Raw genomic sequence first — 27,391 nt, 5'->3', positions numbered from 1 at the left:
CTTCCTCAGTAGAATGTCCTGAAACTACACCTATGGTTCATAAAGAACAACCTCATTTTAACTGCAGCGCAGTGGTCAGCATAAGACAATGGCAGAATTAATGTTGCCATTTCCCTTTTTTTTTTTTTTTGAGACAGAATCTTGCTCTGTCACTCAGGCTGGAGTGCAATGGCGTGATCTCGGCTCACTGCAACCTCCGCCACCCAGGTTCAAGCAATTCTCCTGCCTCAGCCTTCCAAGTAGCTGGGATTACAGGCACACACCGCCATGTCCAGTTAATTTTTGTATTTTGGTAGAGATGAGGTTTTACCATGTTGGCCAGGCTGGTCTTGAACTCCCGACCTCAAGTGCTCCAGCCTCCCAAAGTGTTGGGATTACAGGTATGAGCCACCACACCCGGCGCCACTTCCCTTTTGATGAACTTTTAAGTTGTGTTCAAATCTCATCTTTGCCATTGCAAATAGGGCCTCACAGAACATCTTCGTGTGTGCCCCCTTGGACACCGTGGGAGTGTTTCTTCATGTCTGTATCAAGAAGCAGAATTGCTCCATTAACACTTGAAGTGTTGATGGGATTGCAAAATTGCCCATCAAATGGCTTTACCATTTTATATCTTCATCTGCAGTGCAAAATACTTACAAAACAAAACAGGAACCTAACGCTAAGACAAGCATCTCATTCTCTGAGGCATTTATGTCCTTCATGCTGTGCCCTCTCTCCAGCGGCAGTGGCCAGCCCCTGAGGACAGAGAGCAGGGCAGGCGCAGGAAAGGACCCTGGCCGCACCACTAAGGCGCCCGCCACCCGCCTGACAGTGCCGAGCTCTCCTGGGACATTTGGCTTGTTATTGGAATTGGGTTAGGAGCTATTTGCTTCTCCTTCTTCCCCTTCCTTGCCACAAACCCCCTCCCTCTCCCCCTAGAACAAATAACACCGCTCTAAGAACAAATAATACAGCAGCCAAGCAGCCTAAAATAATTGAGGCCACGTGATCTGGAGGCAACTCCCAGCAGAAAACAGGCAAATATTGTCAAATGCCTTCTGCCAAACACTTTCCAGCATCCTTGGTCACGAGGGTTAGTAAATCCCAACTCACTGGGGATGGTGAGCGCTGCTGGAATCCCAGCCGCACAATAACCTCTATTCATGCAGAGAATTTCGAAATGGAAAGCAGCCTGTTCCGCAGTCCCGGCCTACTTGCTGCCAACACATGCCCCCTCTGTGCCCCGCCCTCACCCGCCACCCTTGCCGCCCTTACCCAGAGCTCCTTGTGCACCTTCTGGGTGGGGACATTTTCCCTTCCAGCAATTTACCGAAGAAATGAGGCTCTTCCAAAAAGGAGGAGGACAGAAGATCAAATTGCCACTTTCGGGGGTGGGGGGGATTGGGGGCATATTTTCCTTTCTTTTGAAAAAAAATAATTTGAGGACTTGGCTGGTTGACAAGCTATCAATATTCCAAATTAATATGAAACAAAAGAAATTTAGAATTTCTCTTTAGAATGTTCTGGAAGGTCATAGGTAAGAAATTGGGTTTGGCATTGTTCCAAAGAAGAAATACATTTAAGTTTTAGACCAGATCACAGCTGCTAGACCAGACTCATTGGATGTAACCGATAACTGACATTCTGCACCCATTTGTGACTTGATTCTTACTCAACAGCAGCAGAACATTGTCTGCTTTCATAATATGAGTTAGGTAACATAGTTCTAAAAAGGGAGGCTGAACACTTTTAGCTCTGAACGCAGCCAGTGTTGATAGATAATGCCACTAGATGTGACTGTGTCCCTCCAGATGACCTCAGCTACAGATGGAGAAAGGTCAGTTAAGCTGGACAACCCAATGCCAAGGGCAGAAATGTCTCAGGGAATGAGATGCTGTGTTGTGGAACCACAACTTTAAAAAAAAAAAAAAAAGTATTTTGTGCTGTGGGTAAATGTGTCAAATGGTAAAGCCATTTGCAATTTTGCAATCCCACTGGCATTTGAAGCACATGTACCCAGCAGCTCTGCTTCTTGATGCCGGCAGGGAGAAACACTCCCACACAGGTGTGTAAGGGGGCACATATGAAGATGTTCTGCACGGCCCTATTCATAATGGCAAAGTGCAGTAGAGATGAGTAGACACTGGGTATAGGTGGAAAGGGACCGCTGAGGAGGTAGCTGCTGGTAGGGGATGGTGCCAAAATCACCTCAGCTACTGTCCAGGACCACCAGAGTTCTGGGCTGCAAACCTGTAGCCTAGGCCCCAATAGAAGCATTGGGAACCGAATGGAAATTGCAACACTGTGCTTAATACATTGCCTAGTTTTATCAAAAAAAAAAAAAAGAAGAAGAAGGGACTTGAATAACCAAAAACTGTGCTGAGAGATTCCAGAAGCTGCCTAAGTCCAGGCCTTACCGGAACACTAATTCAGTATGTTGTAGGTCAAACCCAGGGTAGGAATTGGATGGCTATGGCTACTGTTCTGGTCCAGTTTAGACATTACAACGGCAGAAATAAATCTCTGATTCAGTCCATTGCCCCGCATCAGCCAAACCTACACGTTCAGCAATCACCTGTGGGATGCCAGGCTTGTCAGGTGATGTCACTGCTGAGCACACCTAATCCTCATGAAAATCCTGCAGAGAAGGCAGGACAGTTACCTGTATTTAAAGAGGAGGAAACCAAGGTAGTCTCTTTCTACACAAAGAGGGGGACATTCCTGACTCCCCAAGGAAATCCTCAACAACGAGGAAGCTGGGTCAGCTGAGGTCCCGTGAGAAATGTCAGGGTCCACACAAATGCATGTTTCTGATTGGCTTGTCTACTTAGCAGCAAAGCATGGCTTAACCGTTGTGTAATGAAATAGATTTGTTTTTCGTTTGTTTTATTTTGCTTTGGAGTTTTCTAGACTCAGCCTCAGTCCTAACCAGAACCCATATGAGCCAAAGCCCACTGTTTTCTATTCATTGGCTGTCTGGTGGTGTTATCTCCCTAGCTCCCATCTTCCTTCTGGTAAACTGTCAGTTTCTTAAAGGCTAGGGCAAGGGTAGTGTCTTCTTGTTCATGGCTGTATTCTACAGTGGCTGGCACATAGTAGGTGCTCAGTAAACATATGCTGACTGACCAAATGCATGTCAGTTTCTGGCACACAGTGAGAACTTTAGAGGCATCATACCTGAGTTCATACTTTTTAGCCCAGCTTTTCCCAGCCGAGTTGCTGTGGACAAGCCACTTTACTTCCTTGACCCTCCATTTCTTCCTCTATGTCCTGGGGCATAGTGTTACTCATCTTGTGCGGGTAGTGAAAGCAAATATGAACATCGCTAGCGCACGGTAGGCACTTGAAAATGTAAATCAAATGTATTAATATTAACCGTGCTTTTCCTTTAACCACCCAGATAGTAAGATTAATAAAATGCCAGAGTCCCTTGACCTGTGCAAAAGCCTGTCTTCCTTCCTGTCAGCCTTTCCTCCTTTCCCATCCTTCCTCCTGCAGTGTTTACCGACTGTGTTCAGGACACAGTGCTAGGAACCACGTTAACATCAATGGGAATTTGGCTTGGTCCCTGCCCTCGAAGGCCTTTCAGTTTAAGAGACAAAACATTACCTGAATATTCCACAATATTGTAAAATAATGCTGATCGTTATTCTTTATTGAGTGTCCCCCACAATAAAGGGCCTCAGGCTGTGCATGGATTCTTGTCTAGTCCTCACAGCAAGCTTGGGAGATGGTACAGTTTCTCTCATTTTACAGGTGAAGGAAGTGAGGGAGTTCAAGTAACATGCCCCAGGCTATACTGCTTGTAAGTGGTGGAAGCAGGATTCAAACTCAGTGATCTCAAACTCTAAAACCAGTGCTGCCTCCTGAGGAAAGCTATTTGGGCCACAAACTATGAGAAGCTATGGCCATCCCTGGGAAGTAGTGAGAGCTTTATGAGTAGAGGATGTGGCTTTTCTACAGACATAACAATACCTGGTATTTAGACCACTGCAGCACTCTACATGTTACCGAAGGAATAAACAAATCTGGCAAGGAGGAAAGGATGAAGAAGTGGTTAGCAGATGGGGCTGGTTGTGCACTGAGTGTAGTTCCAAGGAAAAGAAATGTGAGTTGAGCCTTGATGCATGGAGCATGGTGGAAGAGGTCATCCCCTGCAGTAGGAAGGTAACGGATCGTGTGTGGGAGTGGAAGGTGACTAGGTGTGTCTCAGGAGCAGGAAACAGTCCAGTTGGCTGGAAAGAGGTATACGTGTGGGAAAGCAGGCCGGAAAAGGAGCCAGGGGCCTTGGATGCCATGGTCAGGAATCTGGACTTTTGTGGAGAAGGAACAGGGAGTCACTGATGGGTGTAGACTACTGTCTTGTCCTGATTGCTTAGTAAGGGCTTTTTTTTTTTTTTTTTTTTTTTTTTTTTTTTTTTTTTTTTTTACATAGCTTACAGTCCCAGATCTCTGTGACAACTTCAATGATAAGTTATAATAGTTAATATTTTTAAAAATCCTGTTGCCTTGTAAAGTCTGGGCTTTCTGTAAAAAAAAAAAAAAATCCTGTTGTCTTTTTTTTTTTTGTAAAAGAGAATAAAAAAGTTTCTGTTCTTGACATGTGTTCAAGAACTTGAGAAGTGAGCACTTTGAGCTGATGCAGAGCGATCTTTCCTTAGAATACATCAATCATGCTGCTCCCATGCTATAAAACAGCTAATTGGTTTAAAAGATCTCTGTGTATACATATAAGAAATCACAGGTTTAAAATGAGGACAGTGGGAAATTATGCCAGGTGCTGAAACATTTGCTTTTCATTTTAAGTGCTGATACAAAGCTTCCTCCATGTGCCCTAGGAGGCCACATGCTGAAACCTTGTGAGGAAGTCTTCTTAAAAATATATAACTCAGATAATGACTCATGTTAGCTAGCAGACTGAGCTCATTATCTCTCCATAATAGGATAGGCTCAATTCAAATATAATCAAGTTGTTAAATAGAAGATAAGGAAAATGGAAGAAGTGGGGAATTTTTTTGTGATCATTAAAAAAAAACCCAGGTATAATGGAGCATTGTTCACCATGTCAGACTAATGATGTCCTCTAAAAGAGAGGAGGAAACGGGAAAATTTCATCAGATATGAAGAAGAATAATTAACTGCCTTTCTTTCTGCCATGCCTTGGTCAGGGAAGTGGACATTCCAATTAGCAACTTTAGTAGACAGGCAGAACCTCTGGATTTTGTGAGGTTTGGGCAAAGGTGTCATGATGCTATTCCTGTAGAAACTCATCAAGCATCAAAGGCACCCTTCCCTGCCAATTACATCCATTTGTTCATAGAGCTGATTAAAATGCTTCATAGTTATAAGCCACCTAGTTACTTTGAGGCTCAGAAGCTCCGGAAAGAGGAACAAAACGTGGGCTGAAATATACTTATTTAGGAGGCTCTGGCCTTTGACAGGTAACTGTTTAATTAGCTCAGCCTGTGTGAACCATGACTTACACCTATCTGATTTGAATAGTTTGTTGCTGCTATGGGTTCATTTGATGTGATGTTTCTTAACCATGATCTTGTATTTTAATCTTGACCTCTTGGCCAGATTTAGTGAGCACACAAGTCACAAGAACAACAAATGGAAACTGAGGCACAGGGAGCTTAAATAAAGTAACTAATGAGTGAAGGTGCCAGGAATGTACTTGGAAACTCATCCTGTTTAACGCCGCATTTGAAAGCATGATTTTCACCCTTAACTGTCCTCTCCTTCTGCACTTCTGACCGTGGGGAATGGAGCCCTCCATTCATGCGTTCTGCCCAGTTAGGAACCTGAGAGTTTGCTCGGTTGCTCCTGTCCTCCTCACATCTGGCAGCATGAGGCCCACACCCTAAGTGTTATCTCTGCCCCCACAACCACTGCTTCAGTTCATGCCACATCATTTCCTGCCAGAACTATTATAGTAGCTCCTAATTGGTCTCCTGTGTTCATTCATTCATTCAACAAGTCCTAATTAATCAGCCAGTACGTGCCAGGCTTTGATCGTCCTCCTGGGCCACCTCCCCTAGAGGCGCAGAGCAAACTTTCCAAAGAATGCATTGAGCATGCCACTCCCATGCTTAAAAAAGCCAAAAAAAATTTTTAGCCAAAAAAAATTCTAGGCCAAAAAAAAAATTCTAGGAAGCCATTAGCAAAAATAAGCAAAAAGGGATACTTTTATCTTCCCCACAACTTGTCATACACAAAATTGCGGTTGCCCAAATTGTTCTTACATATGCATGAGAATGGAAAATGTTCCACTACAAGTGTTGAAGTCAAATCTCTTTTAAAAACTGATTAATGGAACTCTCAAAAGTCAAAGATGGCCAGGCACGGTGGCTCATGCCTGTAATCCCAGCACTTTGGGAGGCTGAGGCGGGAGGATCATTTGAGATCAGGAGTTCGAGACCAGCCTGGCCAACATGGAGAAACCTCATCTTTACTAAAAATACAAAAATTAGCCAGGTATGGTGGTGGGTACCTGTAATCCCAGCTACTTAGGAGACTGAGGCAGGAAAATTGCTTGAACCCTGGAGGCGGAGGTTGCAGTGAGCCGAGATGGCGCCACTTCACTCCAGCCTGGGTGACAGAGTGAGACTCTGTCTCAAAAGAAAAAAAAAAAGAAAAGTCTAAGATGATACCTATGAGACAGGTGTTTCGTTGTTGTTTTTGTTGTTTGACATTCTTTTATTATACTCAAGCCATTTCTGGCAAATAGAACATATTAAGCTTTAAATTATCGTTTAAATTATTAAACTATTATTAAATTAAATTTGTTTAAATTAATGTAAGTTATTGTTGTTATTGATGATACTATTATCATTATCATTATTATTATTCCTATAGCATCCTGGAAGCACTCAGGTCTTCCTGACTCCTCTGAGTCTTTGTTTCTTTCAGTCTTCCTGAGTACAACTCTACTGCCTTCTTCTGAAAATAACATTTTTATAGTAACTCTTCAACTCCAAGGGAGCGCTAAATTCTTAAGCCAAATCATATCCATTTGTGTGGCATTTAAAGATTCCCTCCACCTCCCATGGTTCTTCCCTTTAGACACCCCTTCCTTCTCTCTCCACTCGGATCGGCATCTCCATCATTCAAAACACATGGCACTGTCTCCCATCCTCGCTGTTCTACTTGCCTGGAACCTCCCTCCCTCCCCCAGCTACCATGGCAGAATACCAGAGAGGTTTGGAGTGAGACAAACCCTCCTATTTACTAGCTGCATGACTGGGCAAATGAGTTACACCCTGTGAGCCTCAGATTCCTATCCTGAAACATATGTATAAATACCTACCTCATACCATACGGTTATTGTGAGATCAAATGAGACCATGGATACCCAGGGCCCAGCACCTAGTAAGAGCTCAACAGATGCTAGCTGTTGTTGTTGTTTGTTGTTACACAATTCCAAACCCAATTCTTCCATGAAACTTTAATTATCTACTCTCATCTACACATCAATCTCTCTGTTTTCCCACCTTCAACTATACTTATGGTCAGGAGTTTATAGTAATTAAATATTATTTCTTATGCATGCTTCTCCCCAAATAGACTGCAAAGTTAACTAGGACATAGATCATGTCTTATGCCAACACAAGTGCCTACAGGAGCCAGACAAGGAACAGAAAATAGACAGGGTACAAAGAAATAGGGAGGAGTGAGGACTCTGGCCAACTCCAGGGCACATGTAGCTCTGGCCAATTGTTGTCGTGCGGGAATATGGGTCCAGTGTTGCCAGATCTCAGCTTTTTCAAAAGAAGCCAGAAATCCAGATTCTTATGTGCAATGTCCTGAATTTTAAAAATTGGGCCAACACTGTTCAGGCCAAAACAAAGCATGTCTGTGAGACCCCAGTTTGAGAAAGCTGTCTTATTCAGATGGCCCCTACAAGTTTGTACGCAAGCTGGTTATTTGGACCTCTGAACTCACTTTTATAGAGAAACAATGCCATGAATGGCAGTTAGGGATCCAGGCTAACCTCCCGGGCTGATTTTCATTCATACTGAACCTGAAGCTTAGGACAGTCCTAAGAAACCTGTTCTTTATGTGAAACCCTTTTCTCACTGGAAAACACACTTAGAATTCCAATTTATGATGTCAAAGACATACATCAGAATGTAAGCCTGTTCAGGACAGGACCATTGTTTTGTTCACCACTGTTCCCTTAATGTCTAGAACATCGTCTGGCACTTAGTAAATACTTGTTGAGTTAAAGGTTATCCGTGTCTTTGTCCATCTGTCTACCATGAATCTGTTCACTGTATGCAAACATGAACTATCTTGCTCACTGTGATATCCCCAGTGCCTGGCAGCTGATAAGATCAATAAATATTTGTTGAATGAATAAATGACTGAAATAATCTATCCATAAGACACTTATTGAGCACCTACTGTGTGCCAAGGAATATGCTGTGTCTCAAGGATGCAGAAGTGACTCAGACACTATCCCAGCCTCGAGGAATTTGATCACCTAGAAAGGATTACATCAACTGTTTCTGGGAACATTTCTAAAAACCATCCCAAGTTACTCAGTGTTCCCCATCCCAGAAGATGGGGAGTGGATGAGATGATCGGGGACTGTTCAGCACCAGGTTTTGTCTTGGTGCTGACAGGTCTGTGTCCCTAGGGTTGTGTTCCCCCTCTGCGGGATTTGGATATGAAATGATTGAACTGATGTTCTTGCAATCACATGTTGGAATGACTTGAACAAGCGCTGCCCTTTCAAGTGGGCACCTTGGGGGGCCGTGTCCTCATTCCACTTCACTTACGACAGTGCTGGGCCACTTCTTTGGCAAATGCTCTCAGAGGGAGTTTTGAAGCCACTTGAGGACACTTGTTTCATCACTTTGGAATTATGCCTTATTTCTGACCCAAAAAACTGGGGCTGGGGGATGGGTTTCCAGTTACTTTATTCCCCCAACTTGCTTCCAAATGACTTTGGGTTGTTTCCTAAAATCTAGTTAATGATCAAAGGAGAAATGTTTCTGTTGGTGAGTTGATTTAGCAGTAGGTACCCCAGGCTTTGAAGGCATGACCCTAAGAGAAGTTTCCAAATTGCCTTGTGCCACAGCAGTTTTCTTGGGAAAGGTATTTAACCTTCCAGAGTGCCTAGGACATGGAGGCAAGATTCATTTGGATGCCTACATTCTGGTGTTTGGGTTAAAGAATAATAAATTATTTAAACCCTGTATCTAATTTTTGTTTATATCCCCAATATCTAGCACAGAGTCAGGATACATCGTGCCCAAAAATGTTTTCTGGAGAGGAAGAATGAATTATGAGGAGGTCTGACATTTTCTCAGTGCTTCCCATGCACGTGCCAGGCACCACACGGATGCTTGTCCCACGTTACCTCATCTAATCATTATAACCACTTTAGAAGGCACTCACAATTCAATACCACCAAAAGGAAACTGAGGCCTGAGCTTAAGTAACTTGCCCAGCGTCACCAAGTCAGCAAGTGACAAGGCTGGGATGTAAACCCAGTTGTAGAAAATCTCTCCTATAGAATTCCTAACAGAGACTCAGTAAGAAGGTAATGGGTATAGAATCATTACCCCTAGCACAGCAGAGAAGAAGAGGATTCTAAAGTAATCATGGAGCCAACTTCCTCCTCTGGTCATGAGACCTCCCTTCAGTCAGCAGATTAGTGGCTGGACAGCTGTATAAGCCTCTCCCAGGGCATTGGTTTCCCCAGACAATCCGCTTCCATTGCGCTTGTCAGTCAACGAGCTCCAAGATGTTGACACATCCTCCTTTGGCTTTTAGCTATTACAAATGGCTCCTCAAGTGGGTCTGTGGTTCATTCCTGGCTGACTGGGGCACCCACAAGACCCTATGTAATTTTTGGAGTTTGCAGGTATCTGATCTAGCCAGAACAAGGCCAGGCCAATGACAGTACAGAGTAGAGGATGTGGGAATTTGGGCTGAAAAAGTAGCCTCGTGTCATACCCAAAGGGGCCAGGATTCTGACGCTGCCAAGCCACTCATGCCAGGCTTGACCTTGGGTAGCTTGCTTTGCCTTCCTGGGCCCCAGCTTCTCCACCTGTAGAAAGAGTGCTATTTCTAAGGTCTGCCCATCTCTGGAGGACTAGAAAGAACAGACCGTTCTTGCTTGGGGAAGGTAACACAGTTTTTGCTCACTGGGCATTTATTTCCCTAGGCTGGAGGAGAACTATGAGATTGCAGAGGGGGTCTGCATCCCTCGCAGTGCCCTCTATATGCATTACCTGGATTTCTGCGAGAAGAATGATACCCAACCTGTCAATGCTGCCAGCTTTGGAAAGGTGAGTCCAACCTCATCAGGCTTGTCCTCCCCACCACCCCAACTTTAAGTAATTTATACACGGTTTTAAAGCATTTTAGCTATTTTTTTTTAAGTTATCAAAGTACTTACTTTGGTACTTTGACAACTTCAACTTCACTGTAATACTTTGCTATCAAAATTTCAAACAATTCAAAAACATTGTAAAGTAAGAAGGATATGTCTAACTTGAATTTCCTCAGTACTTAACTTTCACAAAGCAACTTATTTTCTCTGAGGGGCAAATATTGAACTCACAAGTGTGTTACACGGATGTCAATCAACCCGGAACAGGCAACCTGCTTGGCTTAGTCATGTAGATGCTTGGAGAAACTGGAAATGGCCCTGTTTCCTTAGATTGGAGGTGTGGGAGTCCTCTGCAAGGAGGGGTACTATCTGCATTATCACCACAGTCCTAACTGTTCTCTTTCCACCTTATAATAAAAATACAATCCACATTTAGAGCCATGTCTACAAAAAATTGTTAGCACTGAGCATTCCCATTTAATAGGCCAAGGAAAGCTGTTGGGGCATTCTTTAAGACTGATCATTTATTTATTCAATGGCTAAAAGTCTGTATTTTACACCAAAAAAAAAAACACCCAATTTGAGTCAATACACCTAAACCCTTCCTCCTTTTGTTAGCTTCATTTTTCTACATGTAATTTTTCCTGCATCTGCTAACAAAAATAGGCTTGTTCTGTACCACGATTCTTTATCAGTTTTCTGAGTGCAGGAATACGAAGGGCTGAAATGGCAGAAAGAGGTCAGTGTATGAGTTTCAGGAATTCCCTTTTCAGATCCCCAACAGATAAATCATCAGTAGGAAAAAACAAAGAGCAGTGTTAGGGCTAGGCCAACCACCCTGGAGAGCCCAAAAACGAAGTGGCTGAGAAATGGCTTCATTCAATAAATTGGAGGATGCTCTGTCACGACTTGGGGAGGAAAAAACGTTTCTGTGTTGATTAACACAATTTCTCCAAAGTGAAAGGGATGTTTTTTAAAAGTCAGTGGAGAAACCACCTTTGACTATTTCTTTCATTCATTTCTTCAGTCCTTCAGTATTGGTAGAGACTGGCTGTGTGGCAGGCCCTGTGTTAAGTAGTGGCAGTGGGGACCCAGAAAGGAACTCGGTATGGCTCTGCTATGGAGGTGCCCCTCAGCAGGTGGGAGAAGGGAGAGCACACACTGTGGACGTGTATGCTACCAGAGCTTGGTCAGGTGCTTGCGGTCCTGGAATATTCGGTGGCACCTACAAACCCCCTCGCAGAGGCCACAGTGGAGAGCCCAAATGAGGCCTCTTACGTACAGGCTGGGGGACAGGTTAGGTGAACCAAAAGACCAGGAATCCTCAGTTTCCTGGACTTATTATCTAACCTCTCTGAGCCTCAGCTGCCCCAGCTTCCTCAGGGAGATGTTGCAAGAGTCGACTGAGATGATGTCGGTGGATGATGGAAGGTACTGTTTACTCAGTCATCCAGTAACTCAGACATTTATCAAGCACCTACCATGTGCTATTACAACTGTTGCTGTTATGAATTCCACGTGAGACGTCTGTGCATAGACATAAATAGATATTTGTTAGCTTATATTCTGCAAAACAAACAAAAACCCTCACCACTTTTAGAAGCTCGGATTTGCCTGCCTAAGAAGCCTCTATTCTCTTTTTCTCAACTACTTTTGTAACTCTATTAGCTTGTGGTTTTCTTGACCTCCTGATCTAGGTAAAATCAGTTTAAACTCACGCCTTCACCTCAGCACCCCAGTCCCATTTTCGTTTTAAGTCTCGAGCCTGCCCCAAGACTTCAGCAAATCTCAAGGCATTTGCATTCTCAGGGTCACCTTGACTTGGGACTCTTCCTTCTGGTCATTAGCCATGTGTGGCTGTTTAACTTAAAGTTAAACAAAATAAAAACTTCAGTTCACTAGCAGTTGCATTAACCACATTTCAAATACTCAAGAGCCACATGTGACTAGAAGCTACCATATTGGGCAGTGCAGAATGGAACGTTCCCAGCATCACAGAAAGTTCTATCAGACAGTCCTGTGTTATACTGCAGTGAGTTAAGGAGGAAACTCAGCACCCCCTTCGCTTTTCGCAAGACAGCCCACAGGAAGCCTCTGTGATCCTAGTAGAGTGAGATTTGTAGGAGAGGTTTACATCCCAAACAGGGTTTACATCCCAAACAGGGTCCTACGGAACAGACATACCCCACTTCAAAATGCTCTTCAGCCTCTTCACCACAGTGGGGGTTTAGTGGGGGCTTACTGGCCCTGCCCCTGCTGGTTCCCAAAACTAGTCCCAGCTCTTCTCCACCCTGCTGTCTCCCTTTTCTCCTCTTCCATCTCCCTTCTCCTCATTCTCCTCTCCCCCTCCTCCTTGAGACACCCCCCACCAAATGTCTGTCTTCTGCAATCTTTGGTTTCTGCTGACATCTATGCCCGTAAAGGTATCTCACCCCAAATAGCTTTTCAAACTATTTTTCCAAACAATACATTTTCTCCCTAAGAATTATACTGCCAGCTGCTTCCAAAATAGTCATTTAAAAAAAATCTAAACTCCATCTTATCTTCAGCCTGAAAACAAGGAAATACTCAAATGGCATTAAGAGCACAAATGCAAATGCTCTGTGCAGCTGCCTTGCCATCAATTTCAAATGGACTGGGAATTGGGGCTGTCCTTCCAGCCACAGAGGACAGGAGCTGCCTGCTAAGGGTTTCCACACTGAGCTTGCTGGATTGAAATCCCAGACACACTTGCCTTTCCTGAGGACTCCAGCATGCTGCAGCTGTCATCTCCTTGAGAGAAAGGGAATAGTTGTTCTGTGAAATTTTGAGGTGAAATCGTGGACAGTCTTCCTTTGAGCAGATCCATCCAAACTTATGATTCATTGATGAACTTTTAACTTAGAGCAGGCGAGGTTTAATATTTCAGCTTAGCTTTTGGAGAACAAATATATCGGTAGTAGTCTCTACTCAGCTTGCAAGTGGGCTGAGGCAACACAGACACCAATGCTGAAGCTGTCCCCCAGGGTGACCTGGTTGGGATACCATTCTTCATAAAGTGGGTGGCAGCCATTGCTTCACTGCAAGTAAGATCTGAAATATAAATCCTCTTTCCAAGTCTCTGGCCAAGCCCCATAAGCACCAACTTCCAGTAACGCTGTATTGACTTTGGGTCCCAGAATTAATTTAGGGAGTGTAGAGAATGTGAAAGCTTCTAGCTGAACTGGTCTTGTGCCTGCTTTCTCTGTTAAGGGTAATGAAAAGTCACCCGACTTGGAGTCATTGAACTTTTCTGAGCTCGCATTTCCTTATCTTTAGACAGGAATAATCCCTCACGAAACTAGGGATAAAATGAGACAGTGCTTATGAGGGTGTTTTTTGAAACTATAAAGTGCTCTGCCCATCAAATAAATCATCATTCTCTAAATGAGGGCCTCATTCCATCTCACCTCCCGTATTTCCTTACCGTGCTTTATTTTTCTTTATAGCATTTATCATTACTTGAAATAGATATATTTATACATTTATACAGTGTAGTTTTCTCTCTCTCTACAGATATATAGCTAACTTTCCCTACTGCTATTCTAGGCTTGCCAAATATCTGTATCTATATCTATATCTACACCTATCATGTGAGTATAGAGAAGCATTATATATACATAATGATTTTGTTTTGTCTGTCGCCTCTAGAATGAAAGCTCTATGAGGACTTTTTTGTTCATTATGCATCCCCTACGCCCAAAACAATGCCTGGCACAGAATAAGCCCTTGGATATTTGTTACATGTTGTATGATTTATATTTACATTACTTGTCAGGGATAATGTGAATCATTTTTAGGTATGTGAACTCATTTAACCTTCATGATAATAACTCTATGAAACTGGTGTTGTATCCATTTTCCTTTAGCCCATTTACTGAGTAGGAATGAACTTATTGAGGTACACATGGAAACTAGCTGTATTTTTACTTACTTTGAAAAATCGCCTTCAGAGTTCTCTGTCCAACTCTTCCTGTTCTGATGATGATGTCTTCAGAGGAAATTCCACAGCATCTGGCCATGTTCACCCATCACATCAGTCTTGGTTGAATAATTACAGCTCATTCTTGGCTATTAAAAAGTGCAGTTCAGTCCAATTTAAAACTTCAATCTCACATCTAAGTCAGGGCTTCTTCCTCCTTGTGGCTTAGAATTTGTTCTTGGAAAGAGGGGTAGGGTCAGCTTTTTCTCCTTCCTTTTCTGGCTCCTGCAGGATTGGAGATGGGAGACAGTGGAGGAGGAAAGGCAACAAGAGTCATTCGACCAACTGGTGCTCACTGGGGGCTTCTCCTAGCTATCAATGCCTTCTGCTATGACTGTCACCCAAATGCTGGGGCCAGGGGTCCTGTCATAGGTTTTGGGGGAGCCACTGTGGATTTCTGTCCACATTAACTGAGAGATGCACTCTCTAGCCAACCTCCTACCACCTCCACTCACAGGCTGCTTTAGCCCCGCAGGTGACTGAGGCGTCCCTCTATCGCTCTGTTATTGTGTTGGAAGCTTCTGGCCAACTTACTGCACGCTGTTACACCCTGATTCTTAGAGATGCCCAGAGGAGCCCCACAAAGCAGAACTGGCAGATAGAACAGGCTGAACTCAATGAAGCATAAACAAAAAATAGCTTTGCTTTGTTCCACGTCTGTCTGTGGCTCACTTCCTTCCCTGACCCCTGATGGTTGCATGGCAGATTTAACAGCTTTTGGGTTATTGATTATAAGAACAAGCATCTTCTCAATAATTTAGACTCTCTTTTAGGTGTTAAAACTCCATTCCAGTCCAGTTCTTGAATTTAAAACTGCAGTCTCACATTTACTTCAAAACTCCTCCCTAGCCCAGCTTGGGTCTGCCTATCTCTGGCTTGGACACCCACAGTAAGGAAGGGAAGAGTGTGATCCGATCTTCTCCCCTTCCCTGGCCTTTCCCTCCTGCTCCTGGTCCCTTTAGGTGTGTTAGACTGAGAAAAAATACTTCCAGAATATAACTCTAGCTCTCCAGGGAAACAGTGAAATAAATTTTTAGAGAACAACAGAACTATAAATTGAAACAAACATACAGTAATAGGGATCAGAATTGGCATGCACATGACATTGTCCAAGCTTATCAATAGGCAGTTTTTTAACAGATGGTGGAAGTGTCTAGCTCTGTCTAACTTAGAATGCAACATTCAGTTTTTATACAATTAAATAGCAAACATTTATGCAGGGCTTTCTGTATACCTGGTACCGTTCCAAGCACTTTACATGTATCAACCTTGTCTGGTCCTCCAAATAATTCTATGAGGTAGATACTGTTATTGTTCCCATTCCATGGATGGTAAACTGAGTCCCAGAGAAGTTGGGTGATTTGCCAAGTTCACACAGCCAGTAAGTGGTGGACTCAGGATGTGAACCAGGCAAATATGGCTCCGGAGCCCATGTCCTTAGCCACCTCGTTTACACAGGATGAGTTATTTCAGGGCTAGGCTAGGTATGTGTAGAGGCAGGTTTTGTGTACACACTTGTCCTTTTGACTTTGTTGTAGTTGTTAGTAGTCATCTGGTGACCTCCCAGGTGATGGAATTTTGGAGAGAAGTCTCAGCCTCTCTGTATCTCAGGGGTCAAGTGTGCTGATCACTACAGTTGAGAAATGCTTTCCCAGATCTTCCCAGCTGGGGTGTTCTGGGTACTGTGGACTCTGGGGTACTGAGTACTACCTCCCTCAGCACCCCGGTTCATCCATTTATCTGATATTCATTTATCTCATGTCTGTGTGGGTCAAGTCCCATGCTGGGAGATGGGATACAGAGTGAAGTCTGCCTTCGAGGGAACGACCCTGTAGAAGAGACATATACACACGAGTGACTGCAAAACAAGATGGCAAATGCACTTCCCGAGCATGAATGCAAGATTGGAAGGACACAGGATTGGAAGGGTGCTTCCTCCTTGTGGGGGTGAGGGGCAGCCTGAGAACCAGGCTAGTCGTGGAAAAGCTCCAGGTACTGAGCATCCCCCTCCCTCAGCCCACAACCCTGGAAGATCCATGAAAGCTAAAGTGAGTGTTTTAATTTCACCAGAAACCTCCTTCTCCTGCTTGACCACTTGTCTTTCAGAAACTCTAAAACAAAAACTCTACCCACACAAAGATGGAACATCACTGCATTTGGCCAACAAGCTAAACCTTTTCAGAGAGAAAAACTGAGCCTCAGATTTTTGAGCAAAGAGAACATCTCTAACCTACAAATGAGTTGCTTTCTAAGCATTTGAAAGATGCATTTCAGTAGAGCAGAGGTCCTCAACCACTGGTCTGTGGACTGGTACTGGTCCGTGGTCTGTTAGGAACTGGGCCACACAGCAGGAGGTGAGTAGGTGGGCAAGTGAGCGAGCATTACCTCCTGAGCTCCGCCCCCTGTCAGATCAGTAGTGGCATTAGATCTTCATAGGAGTGAGAACCTTATTGTGAACTGCACTTGCGAGGGATCTAGGTTGTGTACTCCTTATGAAAATCTAATGCCTGATGATCTGAGGTGGAACAGTTTCATCCTGAAACCATTCCTTCAACCTGTCTGTGGGAAAATTGTCTTCCATGAAACCAGTCCCTGGTGCCAAACAGGTTGGGGACTGCTGCAGTAGAGGCCACAAAGTGAAAGAATGTCTTCTTCAACTAACACTTATTAAGGGTCCACCATGTGCTGTAGCCCAGGAATTTCCAATAATGTCAGGTTTTGAGCCCTGAACTTAAGGATCTATCACCCTTACTCACCATGTGATGATGGGCAGGTCCTTTTCCCTCTCTGAACCTCACTTCCTCCATCTATCAAATGGGGAAGTTAGTCTACAAGCATATGAGGATCCTTACCATATTAGCCCAAAACACTTTTCAACTAGAAATCATAAAATAGCTAACACTGACTCTGTGCCAGTTCCTGGGCAAGAGCTTTTCATGGATTATCTCATTTAATCCTTGCATACTCTGTGAATGAGATGCTGTGATTTTGGTTTTTTGTTTGTTTAAAACTTTTTAAAAGAGAAATTTTAGTTTTAACAGCAAAGAATACATTGTACAGAGATTTCACATATACCCCCATCCCCACACTTGCACAGCTTCCCCCATTATCAATATCCCTCACCAGAGTAGTACATTTGTTACAACTGATGAACCTACATTGACACATCATCACCCAAAGTCCATAGTTTACATTAGAATTCACTCTTGGTGAATTCACTTACATTGGTGAATTTGCTCACATTCTGTGAGTTTGGACAAATGTATAATAACATGTATCCATTGTTTTGGTATCATGCAGAGTATTTTCACTGCCCTAAAAATCCCCTGTTCTCTGCCTAGTCCTCTCTCCCTGTCCCCTAACCCCTGGTAACTATTGATCTTTTTACTGTCTCCAGTTTTGCCTTCTCCAGAATGTCATATAGTTGGAATCATACAGTATGTAGCCTTTTCAGATTGACCTCTTTCCATTCATAATATGCATTTAGGTTTCCTCCATGTCTTTTATGGCTTGATAGCACATTGCTTTTTAGTGCTGAATAATATTTCATTGTCTGGATGTACCATAGTTTATTTATCCACCTACTTACTGAAGGATATTTTGGTTGCTTCCCATTTTGGCAATTATGAATACAGCTGCTATAAATATGCATGTGCAGGTTTTTGTGTGGACGTAAGTTTTCAGATCCTTTGGGTAAATACCAAGGAGTGCAATTGCTAGATTGTATGGTAAGAGTTTGTTTAGTTTTGTAATAAACTGCCAAACTGTCTTCCAAAGTGGCTGTACCATTTTGCATTCCCACAGCAATAAATGAGAGTTCCTGTTGCTCTACATCCTCACCAGCATTTGGTGTTGTCAGTGTTCCAGGTTTTGGCCATTCTAATAGGTATGTAGTGGTATGTCATTGTTGTTTTAATTTGCATTTCCCTGATGATATGTGATGTGGAGCATCTTTTCATTTGCTTCTTTGCCATCTGTATATCTCTTTGGTGAGGTGTTTGTTGAGGTCTTTGGTCCATCTTTTAATTGGGTTGTTTGTTTTCTTATTGTTTTTAAAGAGTTCTTTGTATTTTTTGAGCAACAATCCTTTATTAGATGTGTCTTTTGCAAATATTTTCTCCCAGCCTGTGGCTCATCTTCTCACTCTCTTGACATTGTCTTTCACAGAGCATATATTTTTAATTTTAATGAAGTCCCATTTATCAATTATGTTTTTAATGGATTGTGTCTTTTGTGTTTTATCTAAAAAGTCATCATCATACTCAGGGCCATCTAAGTTTTCTTCTATGTTGTTTTCTAGGTGTTTCACAGTTTTGTGTTTGACTTAGATCTATGATCCACTTTGAGTTAATTTTTGTGATGGGTATGAGGTCTGTATCTAGATTCATTTTTTTTTGCATGTGTATTTTCAGTTGTTCCAGCATCATTTTGTTTAAAAGATTATCTTTGCTTAATTTATTGCCTTTGATCCTTTGTCAAAGATCAGTTGACTATAGTTATGTGGGTCAATTTCTGGACTCTCTATTGTGTTTTGTTGTCCTATTTGTCTATTCTTTTGCCAATACCATACTGTCTTGATTACTGTAGCTTTATTGTACATCTTGAAGATGGGTAGAATCAGTCCTTCAATTTTGTTCTTCTTCAATATTGGGCTGACTATTCTGGGTCTTTGGTCTTTCCATAGAAACATTAGAATCAATTTATTGATAGCCACAAAGTAACTTGCTGGGATTCTGAGTGGGATTGTATTGAATCTATTGATCAAGATGGGAGGAACTGACATATTGGCAATATTGCATCTTCCTATCCATGAATATGGAATCTCTATTTTTATTTGGTTCTTCTTTGATTTAATTCATCAGAATTTTGTGGTTTTCCTCATGTAGTTCTTATACATAGTTTGTTAGATTTCTACATAAGTATGTCATTTTGGGGGGATGCTAACATAAATAGTATTGTGTTTTCAATGTCAAATACCACTTGTTTATTACTGGCATATAGGAAAGTGATTAACTTCTGTATATTAACTTTGTATCTTAAAACCTTGCTTATTAGTTCCAGGAGATTTTTTTTTTTTCTTTTGTAGAATCTTTTGGATTTTCTACTTGGACAATTATGTCACCTTTGAACAAAGAGTTTTATTTCTGCCTTCTCAATCTGCATGCATTTTATTTCCTTTTCTTGTCTGATTGCATTAGCCAATGCAGTATGATGTTGAAAAGAAGTGGTGGGAGGGGACATCCTTGCCTTGGTCCTGATCTTAGTGGGAAAACTTTGAGTTTCTTACCATTAAGTATAATGTTAGTTGTAGGTTTTTTGTAGATGTTCTTTATCAAATTGAAGAAGTTACCCTTTATTCCTAGTTTTCAGAGAGGGATTTTTTTTCTCAAATCAGAGTGGGTGTTGCAATTTGCCAAATACTTTTGTGCATCTGTTGATATGATCATATAATTTTTTAGCCTGTTGATGTGATAGATTACATTAATTGATTTTTGAATGTCAAACCAGCCTTGCATATCTGGGATACATCCCACTTGGTTATGGTGTATAATTGGATTCAATTGTAAATATTGGATTTTGTACATCATTGGATTCAATTTGCAAATATTCTGTTAAGAATTTTTGCATCTATGTTTGTGGGAAAATTGGTCCGTAACTTTTTTCTAATGTTTTTTGTCTGGTTTTGGTACTAGGTAACAGTTGACCTCATAGAAAGAGTTAGGAAGTAGTCCCTCTGCTTCTGTCCTCTGAAAGAAATTGTAAAGAATTGACAAAATTTCTTGTATAAATGTTTGGTAGAATTGACCAGTGCACCCATCTGAACCTTTTTGTTTTGGAAGGTTATTAATTATTGATTCAATATACTTAATAGATACAGACCTATTCTGTCTGTTTCTTTTTGTATGAGTTTTGGCAAATCAAATCTTTCAAAAAACTAGTCTATTTCATCTAGATTATCAAATTTGTGGGCATAGAGTTATTTATAGTATTCCTTTATTATCCTTATAATGTCTATAAGAACTGTAGTGGTGTCTTCTCTTTCATTTCTAATATTACTAATTGGGGTCTGCTCTCTTTTTGTTATGCTTGCTAGAGGCTTATCAATTTTGTTGATCTTTTCAGAGAACTGGCTTTTGGTTTCATTGATTTTCTTTATTGATTTCCTGTTTTCGATTTCATTGATTTCTGCTCTAATTTTTATTGTTTCTTCTTCTTACTTCAGATTAAATTCACTCTTCTTTTTCTAGTTTCCTAAGGTGGAAACTTAGATTATTTATTTTATACCTTTTCCAATATATGCATTCAGTGTGATAAATTTTCCTCTACTCACTACTTTTACTGCATCTCACAAATTTTAATATTGTATTTTCATTTTTATTTGGTTCAAATATTTTTATTTCTCTGAGAATTCTTCTTTGCTCCATAAGTTATGTAGAATTGTTATTTTATTTTCACATATTTGAGGATTTTCTAGTTATCTTTCTGTTATTGAATGATAGCTTAATTCTACTGTGGCCTGAGAGCAGACATTATATAATTTTTGTGTTTTATGACCCAGAATGTGATCTATCTTGATGAATGTCCCATGTAAGTTTGAGAATATATATTCTGCTATTTTGGATTAAGTAGTCTATTAATATCAATTATATTTAATTGATTCATGTCCTTACTGATCTTCTGCCTTACTGATTTCCATTTCTGATAGAGGGGTATTGACGTTTCCAACTATGATACTGGATTCATCAAGTTTTCTTTGCAGTTCTATTAGTTTTGGCTTCATGTAGTCTGATGCTCTTGTTGTTAGGCACATGTATATTAAGAATTGTTGTGTCTTCTTGGAGATTGATACCTTTATAATTTTATATGCCCTTCTTTATCCTTGATAACTTTCTTTGCTTTGAAGTATGCTCCATATGAAATTAATATAGTTATTCCTGTTTCTTTTGATTAGTATTATCATAGTATATTTTTCTCCATTCATTTACTTTTAATCTATATGGGTCTTTATATTTAAAGTGGGTTTCTTATAGACAACATATAGTTGGGTCTTGTTTTTTGAACTGCTCAGGCAATCTTTGTCTTTTAATTGGTGCATTTAGACCATGATCTTCAAAGTGATTATTGATAAAATTGGATTAATATTTACCATATTTGTTACTGTTTTCTATTTGTTACCCTTGTTATTTGTTGCTATTTTTGTCTTCCACTCTTCTGCTGCCCTTTGCGGTTTTAATTGAGCATTTCATATCATTCCATTTTTTTCTTCATTAGCATATATATCAGTTATACTTTAACATAAAAAATCTTTTAAATGGCCATCTAGAATTTGCAATATATATTTACAACTAATTCAAGCCCACTTTCAAATAACGCTATACCACTTCCCAAGAAGGGTGAGCACCTTATAATGAGAAAATCTTAACTTTGGTGCCCTCTGTAAAAAGTCACATACACACATACTTATGTATGTGTTTTAATTGATATACACATATAATCAAATATTTTGTTGCCATTATTATTTTGAATCACTGTCATCTGTTCGATCCATTAAAAAACAAGAAAAATAAGTTTTTATTTTACTTCACTTATTCCTTCTTCGGTCCTCTTCCTTTCTTTATGTAGATCTGAGTTTCTGACCTATATCAATTTCCTTCTCCCTAAAGAATTTCTTTTAATATTTCTTGCAAGTCAGGTTTACTGAAAACAAATTCCCTTAATTTTTGTTTGTCTGAGATTGTCTCTACTACTACTTCAGTTTTGAAGAATAATTTCTCAGTGTACAGAAAGCTAGGTTGGTAGGTTTTTTCCTCTCAATACTTTAAATATTTCATTTCACCCTCTTCTTGTTTACATGATTTCCAAGCAGAAGTCAAAAGATAGTCTTATCTTTGTCCTGTATAAGTAACTGGGTTGTTTTTCTCTCTGGCTTTTTTCAGGATGTTTTTCTTTATCTTTGATTTTCTATAGTTTGAAAATGATATACCTTGATGTAGTTTTCCTGTGACTTGGTTTTTTGTTGTTACTTGACATTTATCCTGCTTGGTGTTCTCTTAGCTTTCTGAATCTGTGATTTGGTGTCTGACATTAATTTGGGGAAATTCTCAGTCATTTTTGTTTCACATATTTCTTTGCTTCTTTTCTCTCTTTTTTCTCTTTCTGATATTCTTATTATGTATATTTACATCTTTTATAGTTGCCCCATAGTCCTTGGATGTTCTGTTCTGTTTTTCAGTGTTTGTTCTCTTCGCTTTTTAGTTTTTGATGTTTCTGTTGATATATATGCAAACTCAGAGAGTCTTTCTTCAGCTGTGTCTAGTCACCTACAAATCCATCAAAGTCACTCTTCATTTCTGCTACAGTGTTTTTGATCTCTAGCATTTCTTTTTGGTTCTTTCTCAGGATTTCTCTTTCTGCTCACATGGCCCATCTGTTCTTACTTGCTGCCTAATCTATCAATTAGAGCCCTTAGCAAATTGATCACAGTTGTTTTAAATTCCTGGTCAAATTCCAACATCCTTGCCTTGTCTGGTTGTGATGCTTGCTGTTTCTTTAAATTGTGTTTTAGCATGCCTTGTAATTTTTTCTTGGTGGCTGAACATGATGGGCCAGGTAAGAAAGGAATTGCTGTAAATCACCTTTAGTCGTGTGATGGTAAGGCATGTTGTGGCGGGGAAGCAATCTATTGTCCTGTGATTAGGTCTCAATCCTTTAGTGAGCCTATGCCTCTGGACTGAACTTTACTACAAGTGTTTCTCAATTTTTTTTCTCCCCTCTTAGATGTCATAGGATGGCTAAAGTTGGCTAGAATTGAATATTTCCCTTCTTTCACGTGGAAGGTTAGAGGTGACTGGTGTTGGGCTATTTCCTTCTCTGCATGGAAGGCTAGAGTTGACTGGAGTTGGGTATTTCCCTTCTCCCAAGTCAGTTAGGCTCTGGTAATACCCCAGCAGATTAGGCTCTGGTTAACTAGCTTCTCCTGAAAGCAGGCCTTGTTAAGAAGAACAGAGTGCTCCGGCGTATTTCAAAATGGGCCCTTTTCTTCCCCCGCCTGCCGGAAGCATGAGAGACTTTTGCTCTGATATTTACTGTGGGAATCTGGTCACACTCCTAGAGGTACATCTCTCAATATTGTGTGGGTTCCTCTATGATTGGGCCTCCCTGGAGTTATTTTTTAACTCTCAGCCTTGTCTTCATTAAGCCTTCACAACTCATCAATTACAATTCAGGTGTTCCTACCCCAGCACTGGCTCCTGAGGCAGTTCCCACTCCTGAGTCTCTGCTCCAGGAAGCCACGACTTTCTGTATTTGCCTGTCTCTCCAGTCTTGGGGGCAGTAGTTTGCTTTGTGTCCTCCCCTCTCTTAGGGACCCAAGAAGAATTGTTGATTTTTCAGTTTGTTTTGCTTTTTACTCGTTAGGATGAAGTGGTGACTTCAAAGCTTCTTATATACAGAACCAGAAACTGGAAGTTAAAATGCTGTTTTTATTCCCATTTAAAGATGAGGTAGTTGGCTCCAGGGCCTATGTTGTCAATATCAGATTTCTGATAATGCAAAGGAGCTAAACACTGGAGCGTTCTCTATAAAGTAGATCCTGGGTGGAAACCAGAAGGTCTCTGAGTTATTATAGAAATTGGGGCTGTGGGGAAAGGTGTCCCTCCCCATTCCTCGATAGTGGCTTAAATAAATTAGTGGTCTTACTTTTCTTCCATAAACTAAGTCTAGAAGAAGGTAACCCAGCTGTAGTTGGGCAGCTCTATAAGAGCATGAGACCCAGGTTCTTCCTCTGTGCTCTGCCCTTTCTAGTAGATGGCTTCCAGTTTCTATATCACTTCATCGTCCAAAATGACTGCTAGACTCCAAAGACTATCTTCCAGGAAAGAAGTAGAAAAAAATGGGGTGAGGGGAGAAAGGTCAAAGCTCCCAGTTCAGTCAGCCCTCTTTAGACTCTTTCCCAGAGCCCAGCCCAGTGATTTTCCCTTACATCTCATTGTCTTCCTTTGGCTGTCTGGAAGGCAAGAAAATGTGGTCCACTCTATCCTGGAATAAAAACAATGGTTTGAGCCAGGTGCAATGGTGCAGGTTTATAGTCCCAGCTCCTCAGGCAGGAGGCTGAGGTGAGAGGATCGCTTGAGCCCCTGAGTTCGAGTCCAGCCTGGGCAACACAGTGAGAGCCCATCTCTTAAAGTTTTTTTAATTTAAATAAATAATTAGGATTTATTTATCTTGGACTAAGGATGAAAGGGAAACAAATAATTAGGGTTTAGTGGGGAAGGAGTAGGCAACTAGCCATTTTATGCACATAAGGGCATTTCACACATCCATGTATCATTGTATATGTTACAGCTATGAAATGGAACTCAGGATCCTGGAAGAGTATAGGTTATTCTCTCAAATTATGAGCTCATGGGAAGTAACATAGGTGGTACAATGTGATCACTAAAGACTGTGGAGGGTGACATGATTCATGGTGAGGAATTTGCTGAACTTTTCAGGAAAAGGCTGGCTTACGGATAGGCACTAGATAGTTGTGTTATAGTGTAATTTGAATATGTGGAGAGGCCATTTGGCCTCGAAAATATACCTTCCGAAATAAAGGCTTAATGATGTCTTAAATTCCTCAATTCCACTCATTTAAATCTGTAAAAATGCAACTAGAACAGGATAAGCTCATTCGTTAATACTTATCACTTACTAACACTTCAGTATGTATGAGTTTAATTTATTAAGGAGACTTAGAGATCAGTTGATGCCATCCCTTCACTTTCCAGATGGGGAAGTTAAAGCTCAGAGGGACTGAGTGGTTTTCCCCATTTCCTACATTTAGTGGCAGGTCTCCCCTCACCCACACTGGATCCAGTGGTGGGGCTGAGAGTGGGGAAGAGACACCGGTAAGAGGTAGAGAGACTGGAGAAAGGGAAGCTGGGGTGACGGATGTGCTTGCATGAATTGAATTTATTTAGAGCCTGCATTTTTCCAGTGAGGACATGGGTAATTGGCAGTTTGGGTTGTGGGTGGCTCATCCTTGAAGATTTGGCTCCTTTCTCCTTGCTGACCATCCTTGAGCAATGGGGAAAAAAGCCAAGTGTGTTCTGGGGACCTGTGCTTCATCAGCTGCACTTACCTGCATTGGAGAGGAGGATGGAGACCCCCTCATTTACATGTTGGCCCTCTTCTAGACCCACCAGTCTGTCCACCCTCCTCCCACCCTGACCTGGGGTCACTTGCACACCCCTGAACTGACACAGTAGAAGATGAGGGCACTCAAGGCATCTTTAGGATTCTTCAAAGATGGTCTTTTTCTAGTTATCAAAGGGAAAAAAACATGTACATAGACTTTCCTTCTACTTTTAATTCTTGCATATATTTTTCTTAATTTTTTTGAATCTGCTGTGGGGTGTCCATGTCAGAATGCCTGATTTCACACCAGGTTTTTTAAGGGGTGTGTGTGTGTGTGTGTATGTGTGGGTGTGTGTGTGTAGTGCCATGTAAAACTCTGAAGTCAAACTGTTTGGGTTTGAATTTGAATCCTGATTGTACCACTTAGCAGCTGTGTGAGCTCAGATAATTTCCTAATAGCCCTGAGCCTCAGCTTCCTCATCTGTAAAATGGAATATTGATAGCAATCAATCACCTGGAGAACTGTTGAGATAATGACTGTAAAAGGGCTACTTAGCACAGAGCCTGATAAATATAAACACTCAATGCTTGTTAGTCAGGACTTCAGTTTATTATAGCAACATTTCATGACTTGAACACATCATGTTTTTAATATATTATCACTACCATATCAGTGTTCCAGCCTTTCTAGGTGCTCTTCTTTCTGAATAATTTTGAGAACAATTGTTCTAAAAATGTCCTACATCACACACATGCTGCCATCACCACCCTCGCCCTCTCTTATTGTCATCTTCAGAATTATTCCATTTTTGACTTAACCTGTATCTTATGTAACTCACCTCATTCTAACTAAATCAGTGTGTGATGACTGTCTTCTCTCATGTACACGTGACACATTATCCAGTCACCCTGAGGACAATAAGGGGTTCACATACGGATTTTTGGAATTCTTGTTATTGCCATCCGTGGTACCCTTCAAGGGGCAACAGATTCACTGTTACCTTTCCAGCCCTGGGGCTTTTCAAGGAATCCTTCGTCAATCCATATGCATGATTTGAAATTCCACTTCTGTCTCATTACACTCAGTATGAATTTCTTATAGAAATTTTGCAAATTCTCCTAGGGAATTTCCTGTGGAATCTGTAGCATTCTCTAACCCTTTCATTCCCCAGTTCCTGGCACCCAGGAAGTGCCATAAAAATTGTTGAATAGGTAAGAGTTATGTCAGTATAGTAAAATGACCCCAGCAAACACTCATTTTAAGATGGAAGCATTGAGATAGGATGTTTTACAGTCCCCATTCATATCATCACTTTAATTATTTTTTCTTTTCAGAAAAATAGACTAGGTTTATTGTCAAAATAAAAAAAGTGAATATCCCGCTTTCAGAGTTAAATTTGTGACCATTAGTTCCCTTTAGCCAACTTCTTTCCCTAATTATTTCTCTCTTTTGTTCAAAGAATTGTTTCTTATGTGTGTTTTTAAAAATATGCCACGAGATTTCCAAAATACATGGTTATAAAACAGGAATTTGTCATTGTATTAAATTTCTAATTTCTTGCTACTCGAAAAGCCTTCTTTTCCCACACCTAAAATGACCCTGAAATAAGACCCACAACTCTCGTTTTTAAACTGTGTTCAGCATACTTGACTCTATTCTACATGAGTGTATCTCCTTCAATGTGTGGAAGGACATCTACTGGTTCCATTGCATTAGAATTTCTTTTAGATCACTTCTTGTTGATGGCAAATCTTTACCTACTGACGGTGGGTGGAATTTTTGAAAACAAAAGCCTGATGACTAAGTTTGGAGATCAAGCTGATCAAGATCATATTATTTGGGGTCAAAATTGAAGGCTGTATTATGTAGAGTGATGAGACTGAATGGCCTTCCTTGGTGGCTCTGGGGGTATCTCTTGAGGCAACACCAAGAGAGGCAGTGGGGC

The 27,391-nt window shown here is 41.1% G+C and overlaps 1 protein-coding gene across 2 annotated transcripts in view; it reads left to right on the top strand.

The window, feature by feature from the left end:
* RFX4 (regulatory factor X4) overlaps positions 1-27,391 on the top strand; it is a 181,036-nt gene that overhangs the window by 61,745 nt on the left and 91,900 nt on the right. For both annotated transcript variants that reach the window (XM_010381300.2, XM_010381295.2), the window contains exon 4: positions 10,160-10,283. In XM_010381300.2, coding sequence (XP_010379602.1) covers positions 10,160-10,283 — 124 coding nt within the window. The remainder of the gene's footprint in view (positions 1-10,159; positions 10,284-27,391) is intronic.

The sequence above is a fragment of the Rhinopithecus roxellana genome, chromosome 10, assembly GCF_007565055.1.
Source record: "Rhinopithecus roxellana isolate Shanxi Qingling chromosome 10, ASM756505v1, whole genome shotgun sequence".
NCBI lineage: Eukaryota > Metazoa > Chordata > Mammalia > Primates > Cercopithecidae > Rhinopithecus > Rhinopithecus roxellana.
Note: the sequence above shows the minus strand (reverse complement) of the source record. Positions and strands in the feature narration are given on the sequence as shown.